General features: G+C 37.2%; 1 protein-coding gene across 1 annotated transcript; it reads left to right on the top strand.

Moving 5' to 3' along the window:
- The first annotated feature begins 13,691 nt into the window (after positions 1-13,691).
- On the top strand, positions 13,692-14,565 carry LOC116006936 (14 kDa proline-rich protein DC2.15-like). The gene has a single exon (XM_031247462.1). It carries the CDS (start codon positions 13,763-13,765, stop codon positions 14,192-14,194), a length of 432 nt encoding a protein of 143 aa, XP_031103322.1. The 5' UTR covers positions 13,692-13,762; the 3' UTR covers positions 14,195-14,565.

Genomic DNA, 14,565 nt, shown 5'->3' with positions numbered 1-14,565 from the left:
ATAAAACAATGAGGGCTATTGAGACTTATGAAAAACAGTCTGGACAGTTGGTAAACAAGAATAAAAGTGCATTTTACATGCATAAAAAGGTGACAAGTGCTGCTGTTGAGAGGGTGAGGAGGGTAACTAAGTTCCAAAACAGAGAGTTTCCATTCATCTATCTGGGGTGTCCAATTTATGTGGGGAAGAAAAGGGTTCAATTGTTTAATACACTGACGAATAAGATTATGGTTGGATGCAAGGGGTGGCAGACCAGGCTCTTATCTCAAGGGGGTAGAGCTGTTCTCATCAAATCCGTGCGATAGGCCATGCCAATGCATGTGTTTGCAGCTATCAAACCACCTAAGACTATTGTGAAAAAGATGGAAAACATGATTGCTGATTTCTTCTGGGGATATAATGAGGGAAATGCTAAGTATCACTGGAGCTCATGGGGCACATTAGATAAGCCTATTGAAGAGGGGGGAGTGGGTTTTACTGGGATGAATGAAATAGTAGAGGCAGCTGGAGTTAAGCTCTGGTAGAATTTTAGAACAAAAGAATCTGTGTGGAGGGATTTTCTCTTGGCTATGTACTGTCAAAGGTCCCACCCTGCATGCAAGACATGGCAATATAAAGACTCACATATTTGGAGAAGAATGATTGAGGTGAGGGAGAAGGTAGAGAATGAGATAGTTTGGGAAGTTGGGAATGGGAATATCAATGTATGGTGGGATAATTGGTTAGGGAGTGGAGCAATTGCAAAAGAATTTAATGTGAGGGGTAAAGGGCAATCAAAATAAAAATTGAGAGATTATTGTGAGAATTGGAGGGTGGACTGGCAGAGGTTGGGAGTGAATGGAAGTGCTAATGTAAGGTTGAGGGAGGGTAGGGAGGATGTGGCAGGCTGGAGACCAGACCCTGGAAAGCAGTTCTCTACAGCAGCAGTTAAGAAATGGATAAGAGCTCAACAGAATCAGAGTGGAAATCTTTGGAACAGGAATGAGAATGATTGGTGTAAAAGGATCTTTGTAAAGCATGTACCATGGAAAATGTCTTTCTTTGTATGGAGAGTTTGGAGGTGGAGGGTGCCAACTGATGATGTGCTAAGGAAATTTGGATACAATGTAGTGTCCAGGTGTGATTGTTGTCAGGATCCAAGGAGCAGCAGCCTTCAGCACATTTTTTTGCAGAGGGGAGGCTGTTGGGAGGGTCTGGACTTATTTTGCAAGATCACTGGGGCTGAATTTGGACATGATAGGGGTTAGTGTCCAGGTGGATTGGTGGAAGTTTAGAAGCAAAAACAGATTCTTGAAATTCCTTGCTATGAGGATACCAATCATCATCATCTGGGAGCTGTGGGTTGATTATACACATTGCAGATATGGGAATTGGAGGGCTTCAGCTGAGAGGGTGATATTCAAAGTAACAAGGGACCTTGTAGACTGTATAAGAAGGAGGTGGCCAAGTTGGGATAGTTTTCCACCAAACTGGCAGTTCATTTTGAGGAGGGTTGAAGGTTTTGGTTGTGAAAGAATAGTTGTGAGGAGATGCTGGAATAAGCCACTCAGAGGATGGATCAAAATTAATTGTGCAATATCTAAGGATGGCAGGAGCTGTAGTGCTTTTGGAAGAAATTCCACGGGCCATTTCTGTTTTGCAGGTGCATACACAAGGGAGGAGGTTGAAGAATTACCATTGGAAATTATGTTGCAGGATTGCTGGGCATGGTGCAGAAGGAAGAAGCTGAGAAGGGTGATGCTAGAGTATGATGTGCAGGACATTTTGGCTCTGGGAAGGCCTGATGATATAATTGTGAGGGCTGAGAGCTGCTCTGAAAGAGTAAACTGCATTGCAGGCTGTCTAGCTGAAAAGTGTAAAGGATCTAATGTGGTTTTTAATTATGTTGAGGGACTTCCAAAGGCTTTTATGCAACTGCTTAAGTTGGAGGGGGTCCCTCATTTTGTGTTTTTGCCAGGTGGTGATCAGATGGGAGCATGATGGTATTGGAATGAAGCTGCTTGCAGGGGCTGTCACTCTGAAGCCCTGTGAATTGTAGTAGGAGGATGCAAGTGGGGTGATGAGGGTATGAAATCCATGGACCTGAGGCTTGATGGTGCATGCTTGGGCTGAGGATTGTCCATTTAGAGCAGATGGACATGAGGTAGTGTTGTGCTCTGATAAGTGCAAAAGACGCCCACCTTTATAAGGTCGTTCTAGGATCATCTTGTGCACAATTGAAGGCTTTTATGATTGATTTGACCCTTTATTGCGTTAGAATGCTTGTCATTGCCATTGGACCCCGTTCCACGCTTTGTTAATTGTTTTGTAGGTAAAAATATGTGCAAAAAGGTGGAAAACGGCATTGATTTCGGAGAAGGATTCACAAGCGAGTTGGAAGGAAAAAATAAGGCCTTGGACACGCCTCTGGACGCGTGTCCAGGCCTGCGTCCAATGAAATGCTCTCTGAAGTTTGAAGACAGCAGAAGAAGCTTGCCTTGGACGCGCCTCTGGACGCGCGTCCAGGCCGGCGTCCAAAGAAATGCCCGTATAAGTTTTGTGCAGCAGAACAGCAGACCACCTTGGACGCGCCCATGGACTCGCGTCCAAGGTGGCGTCCATTAGTTTCCTCTCTGAAGTTTCAAGTCTAGACGCGATTAACTGCCTGGACGCGCCCATGGACGCGCGTCCACCTTGGCGTCCATCGCGGAACTTTGGCGGTTTCGCAATGTTTAAAAGGGGAAATAAGCCAATTTTCAAGACACTTAGACTTAGGGATCCATCACACTTCAATCTTGGATCATCTTAGATTAGAATCTAGAGAGAACTCTCCCAATTCACTCCACATTGCAATTCATAGGCTTAGATTAGAATTAGAGAAGAATTCCATTGTTGCAAGATTGTAATCAACATTCAAGTTCAAGTTCAAAGTTCAATTTCAAGCGAAGTCTTCATTTTAATTTCTTGTCATTACTTTTGCCTTTTGCTATTTCAATTCCAAGTATGATTAGATAGTTCATTATGGATTTGGATTGAGCAATTTTGTATGGATATTCTTGAGCTTTGAATTGATCAATTATTAGGTTTTGCAATTGCTTGATTGATGAGTTGATTGTGGATTGGGATGGATGTCTTGACTCTATGCCAACTAGGATCCGGTTGCATAAGAGGACTAGGAGTGGAATGCTCACCTACGAGAGTAGGGAGTGTACCAAACCCTCACCATTCCCATTTCCTTCTCACCTTTGAGAAAAGGGAGATTGGAAGTGTGGATTGGGGTGATTGTCTTGACTCTATGCCAATTAGGATCCGGTTGCACTAGAGGAGTAGGATAGGAATACTCACTTGCGAGAGTAGGGAGTAGACCTAGCCCTCACCATCCACGTTTCCTTCTCACCTTTGAGAAAAGGGAGATTGGAAGGCAATTAGCACACCACATGTTCGATAATTTGCCTCACCTAGCCTAGTTACCATGAGAATGGGACTATGGACTAAGTGATAGGCCAATGACCACGAGAGTGGCGTTGGCATAGTTGCATTGCCTCATCTTCATCATTCAAGTGTTGCTAGCCTAGTACCGTAGACCTTCGAGAGTATCTATACGAGTTGCTAGGTCCAAATCCTCTTTTCCAATTGATCATTTCCAATGTTTGTTCCTTATTTTCATTATGTTTCATGCACATCCCTTACTATGCTTGGGTTAGCTTTTAAACACTAAACACTCTTGTGCTTAATCCCCTTACCGCTCAAATTCCCTCCTTGCCATCCTTTGAGAACGATACTCGGGAACTTCTTCCCGTTTTAACACCTACTTCTTTCCATCCACCGCGAAAACACATTCATCAAATGGCGCCGTTGCTGGGGATCGAACCCGGGTCACCCGCGTGACAGGCGGGAATACTCACCACTATACTACATCATCAAAATGGCGCCGTTGCCGAGGAAGGTATCGGTTTTTGAGTAGTAAGTGCCTTTGGATTAACATGAGCAAGTGTTCAAGTTAGAGAGTCTAACCCCCCCATTTACTTTCTATTTTTGCAATTTACTTTGTTTACGTTTTAATCTTTTTTGTCATTTCATTTGCTACTACTCTCACTTGTAATTGCTTCTAGTTGCAAAACACTTTCTTGTCTTTGTGTTGATAGGTTGATCCTCTATAATGTATTCTCAAGCAAGATATCAACAAGAGGATTACTATGAGGACCAAGGAGAATATAGGCAACTAAGGGGAGGCTATAATGATCAATTTTCTAATCCCTATGGTTATGAAGATAATGAGGACTTTAGAGCACAATATCAACCAAGAAGTCCACCACCACCTTGGGCTCGCTATGATGATCAAGAGATGGCATATGATGATTATTACCGTCCAAAAGAAACCAAAGCCATTATGATGAACTTCAAGACCACTATCAAAATCAACATGAAGGAGACTATGAGGAATACATATCCCAAGAAGGATATCATCATGCTCCACCACAAAATCTCTATTCACAAAATGTCTACCCTCATAACTCTTACTCCGAACAAATTCAATACTCACAATCCCCTCAAAATGAGAAATATTTCCCATACACTCGAGATGAACACTACCTTTCATACACTCAAAATCCCCAATACCCTCCATATTCTCAAGATCATCAAGACTATCCATAATACTCCAACCACTATGAGAATGAGGAGTACATGATGCAACCATATGAGGAGGAAATCACGGAAGACATGAAAAACAAGATATTGGCAATGATGGAAGAATTAAAGCAAGACATGGCCAAAATGAGGGAAGAGTGGAAGCAAGAATTTAGACAAAGAACCGCCTCCCTAGGGCAAGAGACGCAAGCATCAATTCGAACCTTGGGAGATCAAATGGCTCAAGTGGCCAAATGTGGAAATGAAGAAGAAGATACTCATGGTAACACCTTTGAGCATACACGTGGGAGTGAATATGAGAATGTTGAGGAAAAAGAGAGTGTTGAATGAAAAGAGAATAGTGAAACAAAGAAAAGGAGTGAAGAAGAAACCCCCGTGCTTGAGGAAAACTTACTCTATGAGAGGGAAAATCAAATAAGGGTACAAGTACAAGAGGAGAGTGATGATGATGTGGAGATAGTGTGGGAGGATGAGAAGTCCAATGGTGACACCTTCGGTTTCAAAAGTGGTAACATTCTTGACCTTACTTGTGTCACTACTTTTGAGGATATATGTGCCAAATCTTGCGAAGATCATGCTTGTGATGTTTGTGATGATTTATGTGTGGCTTGTGATGATGTTGTTAGTTCTAATTTTTGTGATGAGTCATATGATGATTCTTTTGATCATAATTGTGGGGATGCTTATATTGAAAATGTTGTTGGTAATGTGGATTGTGTTGTTGATAATGTGCATGCCAATCCTTTGGAGAGTGTGGGTAATATTAATGCTAAATGTGATGATGATACTTGTGATAATTCGTCCAATGCTTGTAAGAATGCTACTTATGATCTTCATGATAGTGCCTTAAAGTGTGGAAATAATTTTTGGGTTACTAATGAGGTCATTTTTTTCAACCCTTGTGATTTTAATGATAATGATTCATTTGACTCCTCCTCCGATGATGATGAAATGAATGTTGATGCTAGTTTGCTTGAATTAAATGATGTTGAATTTGTGACTTTCCTTGATAAGTGCCTTGATGATGCTTTATATATTCATAATTTGATTGGTGAAGATAATGAGGAAACGGATGACGATGTACGGGATGTGTTGTTAAGTAAGGAAAAAGAGGGGGAGAAAGAGAGTGTCGAAGGAAAGGAGAAGATTGGGAAAGAAGAGAGGGAGAATGAGAAACAAGAAATAATGGTAGAAGGGGTTGAAAAAGAGAATGTAAAAGAAGATGTTGAGGACAAGAAAAAGACAAGAGATGAGAGTGTTAGGGAGGAACTTGAGGAGAAAGTGAGAAATGATGAAAAGGAGTTTGGTGAAAAGAAGAAAAATGAAAAAAGAGGTGAGTTGGAAGAAAATAGCATACTCATGGACATGGATAGTTGCCAACCTTTGGAAGAGAGCATGCTATGTATAGAATTAAAGGAGTTTGCTAATGCCCGGCATTTGAGGGCATATCTTGAAGAAAGAGTGCATGGGGAAAAAGGACTTGTCCCCGTCCAAGTATGTTGGAATGAGGGCTTGAAAGTTGTGTCGGGCTACGGACGTTAAATGGAGCGCTTCTCGGGAGGCAACCCGAGGTTATCTTACATATTTATGCATTTTGTTTTTGTTGTTTACTTTTGCTTTCAATAAGTTTTGCATTAATGGAAGTTAAATTCTCTAATATGGTTTGTAGTATTGCAATGTGGTTGTTGATGGTGTAGGAAAATTGATAAATGACTCAAAGCTAAGAGGATGATTAAAGGCAATGTGCTTGAAGAGAAGCAACAATGTATGGGGAGAAAGGACTCGATCCCGTCCAAGTGTGCTTGAATGATGGATCGGAAATTGAGCACAAAGGCGTCGGGCTAAAGACGTTAAACGTAGCGCTTCTCGGGAGGCAACCCGAGGGTTTTTTTTTTTTTAAACTTTTTACAAGCTTTATTTTTCATTCCTTAGCTTTAGTTTCAATAGTGTTTTTGCAGGACCTTGAGGGGCGAGATAAAAAAGGAACCAAAGAAGAACAAGAAAAAGACCAGACTTAAAGCCATGCATGCATGTACAATTATTTGATGCAAATATATTTTAATTTGTTTATACAATTTTATATATATATATATATATATATATATATGAGACTTGCAGGTTTGATTGTTCTTCAATCCAATCTTAATTGTTATGCATGCTTGAGAGAATGAGAAATTAACAAATGTAATACCCTTATATTGATAACTATAACTAATTTAGAATGTAAAACTATATATGATGGACAAAAATTAAAACCAAAACTACAAACAACGTAATTCAAATGAGAGACAATTGCAACCAGAATGGAACAGAGACTCTGATCTCATCATAATTTATAAACAAACTAAAGGAAACAATTTTGTTGAATCAAGTTACCTTAGCAATTCAAGAATACGTACAGGGTCACATGCATGCATGTGCCCTCAGTAAATAAACAACAGTACACCTTGAGTCCACTTATATGCGGAGTGCATTTTTTTTTTGTGGGTGCTTTTGAGCAGTTGTTATACTGTGGACCATAGGTCATGACTGATACTGCAGTTGTGTTGAACTGATACTGTAGTTGTGTTGAACGAATACTGTAGTTGTGTTGAAAGGAAACTGCAGTTGCGCGGAACAGAGGTCATTTCATCTGTCTGTATATGCAGTTGTGTTGAACTGATACTGCAGTTGTGTTGAACGGATACTACAGTTGTATTGAATGGATACTACAATTGTGTTGAATGGATGAACGATCTCTGTTCCACGTAACTGCAGTTTTCTTTCAACACAACCGTAGTATCTTTTCAACACAACTGCATGCAGTATCAGCCATGACCACGGTCCGCCATATAATTTGCAGCTTTTGAGGGCGCCCGTTAAATGACACGTAATGTCATTAGTGTCTCCTATTTCAGCCTGGAGAAGCTCTTATCTCTAAGGCTATCGAGTGGCTCCTTGAAGATCACCGTGCCCCACTTCTTATTACATTGCTCCAAATTTACCAATTTGTCTGCACATTTGTTCTCCTCTCTTAAGACGTGTGACGTGTCTAATTTTGACACTCAACCCCCAATTGTTCGTCATTCTTCTGCAGTCTTAGAGCATGATCCCACGTTTACGTTAAACAGTATGCATGTAATTGAGTTTGAATATGTACATCATATCAATGTAACAATATTTAGCTCACAATTTATTATTACACAACTAGTATGAAATGCGTTAAGATAAAATAAATTATTTGCACAATTTCATATTAATATATAATCGAGAATATTAATTATTAGTGCAAGCTAGCTAGCTAAGGATCGGATGAGTTTGAGAATATATATATATAATTAATTTGATTGAATTGGTAAAATTAAAAGGGGACCTCAGAATTGAAGAGGGTGACAAAATTAATATTTGTTAAAGAAAAACAAAGAAACAAAATGAATGGGACAAGCAACATTTATAAGTAAAGATTACATTAGACTAGAAAATAAGATGAAGCTAGGATAGCTAGCTAGCAGAATCTTGAAATTCCAACCTCAGAAACAGTAGTGGTATAAGCTAATAAGGTGAAAGATGGATAGATATTTGTTGAGATTGAAAGCGACTTATAACTACAAGGGATTTCATCTTCGTTGTTACGTCCACTAAGTTGAGATTTTGCATTGTTTGCCACATCACTGAATGAATGGAGGATATAGCTAAGCTACCTTCAATCTCTCTACTCTATGTATAGTGTGTGTATATATATATGGTTCCAATTTTTCACCATTATGTCGGTACGTTACATCTCCTCATGCGTCAACTACTCTCAACTTGCTTTTTTTGGCTACTTAACTTTTCTCTTCTTTTTCTTCACATAATTTTGTCACCTTTAATTTGAGATGGACCGGAAATTGATTGGGTCTTCACCCACTTTATTTAACTTATAGGTCACATTTAATTAATTTATATAGAAAGATTTTACATTGTTAATAACACCGAGTACATAATAAAATATTTGTGTCAATCAACACTAGAAACATACTATATCTTGAACTCTATAAACCTACTATCCGCACCCAAGAGGAGGTAAATCAAGCTAATTTAGTTTTAAAATTCAACACCAAATTGTACGCTTTTGCGCCCAAAAAGCCTAATACCCTCAAATCTGTTTATATTTTCATTGGATTGCTGGAAGCAAGTCTTAAGTGAGAGTTGTTATTTACTTGAATTGACCAATGCCATGAGGGAAACACTGCAAACTTTGTATATATGTATATATTTGATTTGATCATCATTATCATTATATTTCTGCTTGATTGTTTGCGTCACTTACATAACTAACATGTTCAGTTATGGTACTGATGATAAATGTTACCCCTTCAAGATGTTTCTTTATATTAGGCTACATGAGTGCAAAATCAAGTATATTTTAGTGGAAATCTGATCTGCTTACCATGCACTTTGTGTGAGTTCATGACATTGCATTCTCACCATCGTCACTCAAAATTTTGCATTTCTTCAATTCCATGTAAGCACAAGATTCTTGAATTGATAGTAACAAATTATTCTTGTAATAATACATACTCAAATTAAATACTCAATTAACTTAGGCAATGACTGAGTGATTGTGGTGCGTTGTGTCACTGTCAGGTCCGACCACGCTTGAAATAGAGGGCTCGAGTACGCGGTTTTCAAATATCTGTATGCGGATGCTAATAAGCTTAGCTACAAGTGGATGGGTGAATAAAATGAAACCACCTCGATCTGCATGTTCAATTCAATTGCTAACTTCCAACGTTATTTATTGCTTTTGTTTTAATAATTTTTACTGTTCATCATATCGCACAATATTCCTATATGTATGTATATGCATCTTCCTGATCTATCGAAGAATCAAGAAGGACGTTTCCTTATTTGTCTCATGCTCCAACCCAGTCCCTACGTATGCTAGAAGAGCTAACTAACATGTGGATGTTGTAGATTTATATTTCTGTACAGCTATGTACAACTGGGCTTGCTTCGACTCAAACGTTAACACATTATAACGTAACATATATAATCTCCGGCCAGTAATATATATATATATATATATATATATATATATATATATATATATATATATAGTCATGTTCAGGTGCAAACCAGCTTTTTCATACGAATTTGCGAACTGAAATAATGTACCAAAATTTTACATAAATGCACAACAACTACTCCAACTCCGGGGCTACTATACAAATGCACCATAACTACTACATAAATTCATTGCAATTACTACACTTGAATGCATCGCATACAACTACACGCGTCCTAGTTGCTCTGCATTCATGTAAAACTTCCCTAGTATTCCTTCAGAAGTTTGCAGGTTCACATGGGATGATGGGAAGACTGTTCTCATGTGAATACAACTATATATATATATATATATATATATATATATATATATTGAAAACAACCTAAGAATGAGGACTCGGGGCTCAAGATATGCGACCCTGCATGGGCCCAAGATGGGCTAACCATTTCCGTATCGGAGTCTGCCTTTGGATATGGAATGGCAGGACGCCGGGACCCATTCTCGCAACCTACTGTGTGGGCTTTGATTTGGTCTCACAGCCAATCACCATTGTAGTAAGTTTGTTAGGCTTTTTATTGTAGAGTTAATGCAATTCAGGGTCATTCGAGTAAGTGATTTTGTCACGTTTATTCCTAAACTTTCAATTTAATTCCCGTAGTCCTTCAACTTTCAGGTTAACCAGTCATGGTCCTTCAAGTTCTAAATTTTAACCCATCGTAGTCTTTTTGAAAGCACTATATATAGTTGGTTAAAATTTGAAAATTGAAGGACCGCAGGTGTTTAACTTGAAAGTTGAAAGACTTTAAGTGGTTAACTTGAAAGCTCATGACTAAACATGGCAAAATTACACTACTCGACCCCAAATGACATTAACTCTTTTCTTGTATAAATGGTCATTGTCTATTTGTCTTAGCCTAAACAAATCATTACTTATTCTTACGGAGTATCCTTTGTAATACTCTTAGTCTCTTACATCAATCCACGAAATATTACTACAATATTTGTTCTTTATCATTTGACCCTCTTTTAGTACGCAAATTTTACTGTGGGCTGCATATCAAAACGACATAGTTTTGACTAATGAAAACAGACGGATGAAACGGCTTCCATTCTGCGCAAATGCAGTTTACTTTCAACACAACTGCAGTATTAGTTCAACACAACTGTATAGTAGTATCATTTGAGATGAACTGTAGTATCAGTCACAGAAATTTATGGGGACCATTTCTCCCACTTATTGAAACGACGTTGTTTTGTGACCATGGTCCACAGTATAACAACTGCTTTTAGTATTTGGATTTAATTAATTGATATATATTTACTCCGGATCGATTACTTACATCATTATACTAGTTTTATACGCGCATTGCGCGTATGGGTTAATGCCCAATGTTTATATTTAAATAAATATTTGAAAGTATATCAATGCAAGATTATATAGGAGAAGTTTATACTTGGGTAATTGAATGTCAAATTTTTTTATTTAAATATCTAACTCAAAGTATATGAATCCAAGATAATATAGAAAATTCATTATAATTATTACTAAAATAAATGTTTGCAACCTTGTAAAATCGATAGTACAGTCTAAATATTTGGTCTAAAATGATAGTCTAAATAAATACTACTTTTCATTTGAATTTTTCTAAGTGTTCTTAATTCTCTTTTGAGTAACATTGTCATTGTCTTCATCTTTACTATTTGTTTTCTTCCTTTTTGTTGGTAGTGTGTTATTTGCAATTCGGTTATTGTTGGTAGCATAGATGACAACGTCATGCAATGAGATTATGATATAGGAGTTATGGACTTTCCTTTAGGTGTTCTGCTTGGGAATCATTTGGTTCAACCATTATTGTTGAATGAATTATTGTGGATAAAGAAATCATAGTTTAAGAAATTAAAAAAGATTAAATAAATTAATAAAAATTTGAAAATTTAAAATATTATATATTCCAAAGATATTAAAAGGTAGTTTCTCGCTTCAATTTGCTGGGTAATGGGTTATTTGAGTACTTTCATTGTCAACAAATCCCCCAAGTAGTTAATATGATTGGTTTCAAACTATTCTTTTTTATTTTTTAATGGTATTAAAGAAATACATATGTATCACTTTTTGGTGTAACTACTAATTTATTTCATTCAATAAGAGTAAAATAGAGCGATTCCGCTTCAATTTGTTGGGTTATTTGAGTATTCTCTTTGTCAACCAATTCCCAAGTAGTTAATATAATTAGCTTCAAATTATTTTAAATTTTTTTGATAGTATTAATAAAATACTTGGTAATAAATATATAACATTATTTTGTACTATAACTTTGATATTTAATTACAAGATATTGTAAAAATAAGATAATGGACAATGTAATGAATATCAATTGATAAATTTGAATGTAAAGAATCTTTGCATGAGAGAAAATAAAGACAATATAACTAATGAAATTATTTCTCTTATTTAATTTAATTTTTTGATAATGAATAATTTTTTCAAATAAAAGTATTGTAGACACATAATTCTAAATTAAATAAATACATATGTATCATTTTTTGTTGTAGCTACTAATTTATTTAATTTAATAAGAGTAAATAGAGTGAGAAACTTAATTATGTCAAATTTGATTGAGATGAGGTTCGAACCTAAGATCTTTCTTATAGAAATTAATGACTAAGTTAAAAGTTAACAGAATATTAACGGAGAAGAGAATATTTAACGGAAAACTTAACGGATAATCATAAAAGTAAGGTTAAATTAGGTAATCTCTATTAATAATATTAATCTGAATTATCTTAACCATCTATTTGATTAAATAATTCATCTGAACCATTCATTTGATTAAATAATTTGACCGTCATTTTTTCTACCTATTTTAGGTCTAACTCTCTTTGATTCTTATTAGTATAGTAAGATAAAAGATATGCATCTTGACCGCTGCTTGGGTCACACGTGTTCCGAACGTACATTGACTTGTATTATCCTTGGTGGGCTAAAACTACAAGATCTCGGTCTACACAATATATTATCATATCAAATTAAACACTATATATATACATATAGTATTATTTGAAAAAAAAAAAAAAGTATGCATGGGAACGATATATATAACGTGTGCGCGGCGCCATAATTAGCAAGTGGGTGGTGGAGGGTAGAGTTGCAGACCGGAAAACATGCAGTGGTGTACTTAGGTGTTTTGATGAATGAATTGATTTGTAGATCTGAGTTACAGCCACCCTGGCATACCCAATCACCAACGCTAACATCCAAACTCGTAGTTTTGGCCGCTTTGATCCCGCCAAACTCATTTTACATAAATGCACATGGGTGCATAGCTTCTTTTCCGTTTCTTCTTTGACGGCAAATCACGGAATTAACGTCAAACCTGTAAATCAATATAACTTGTTCATAATTGATTGGATAAATAATTCTTACAAAGAGTCAAATTTAAAACATTATGAAGTGTAGGAGGTTCTTTCAAAAAAAAAAAAACTGTAGGAGACACTTTTAAGCTTGCATCATATTCAGACTAGTCCTCATCCGTATTGGACAGGCCCAATTAAAGGACAAATACTAGCCATATTAATTTTTTCATACTAGAAGAGCTCGTTTCATACTCAGACTAAGATTGATTTTTTCATAAAGAAAGGATTTGAATCTCGACTACTCTTAAGAAATGAGAGTATATACACAACCACTCAAACCAATCAAGTTTTGCTCAAATTTTCCATTCTCATATGAGGCCGGAAAGTGGATTGATTCTTTTCATTTCTTCTATTAACTTAATTACAACAATATAATTAAACCTTAGAATTTCCTAATATCTACATACTACAAGTTGGCCGCCCTTAGCTTGCATGCATTATTGCATGTGTGACATATGTATGATGTCGCATGCATTATTTGGTTTATACTTTATTTTTTAGTGTATATTATCTCAAATTTTCATTTCAGATATATAGTTTTAATTAAATATTTGTTATGTTACATTTTACGTACGGTAGCCCTAGAGTGCTTTGTCGGTCTATAAATACCCAGCATTAGCAAACCCTTCACTGCACCATTCTAAAGCTAAAGCCTGAAATATTGTTACTTAGCTTCAATTCATTATCATATCAATGGCTATGGCTTCTTCCAACAGAGTTTCCTCTTCAATGGCTCTTTTCTTTGCCCTCAACCTTGTCCTCTTCGCTTCCGTGTCCGGCTGCGGCTCCTGCGTGAAGCCGAAGCCGAAGCCGAAGCCTGCATGTCCGCCGCCGTCTACTCCAGTTCCAGTTCCAGTTCCGGCTCCAAAAGCCAGCTGCCCCATTGACACGCTGAAGCTGGGAGTGTGCGCCGACGTGCTAGGCTTAGTGAAGGTGGTGATTGGAGCCGACAAGGAGCCGTGCTGCTCGCTTCTTAGCCCCCTGGCTGACGTGGACGCGGCTCTTTGCCTCTGCACGGCTCTTAAGGCTAATGTTTTGGGCATTAACCTTAACGTCCCCATCTCACTCAGCTTGCTCCTCAATGCTTGCTCCAAGGTCGACCCAGCTGGCTTCAAATGCGAATAATTAATATTCATCCCCACCTGGCCTCCTATTATATATTCCTGTTTTTGGTTTTTTTTTTTTGGGTTTTAATTAATTTCTTTGGTGTGAAACATATATCTGTACGAGGATGTTCAGTTTAAGTTGTTGAATGTCGGATGGAATTCGTAATCCCATGTACCAAACCAGCCTTCAATTCATATATGTAATCCCATGTATGCTTGATCTGAGTGGAAACAGTCGGAAAGATACTATTCTACTTTGCTAATGGAGGTTAATTTAATTTCTAGCTAGCTAGACGACAGGGGATTATATTATATATTTTATTTACCACTTAATATTTTTTTCATCATTTCAATAAATAATAGAAAAACATGTGTTTTTCGTTTGTCTCA

Source organism: Ipomoea triloba, chromosome 15, assembly GCF_003576645.1.
Source record: "Ipomoea triloba cultivar NCNSP0323 chromosome 15, ASM357664v1".
NCBI lineage: Eukaryota > Viridiplantae > Streptophyta > Magnoliopsida > Solanales > Convolvulaceae > Ipomoea > Ipomoea triloba.
Note: the sequence above shows the minus strand (reverse complement) of the source record. Positions and strands in the feature narration are given on the sequence as shown.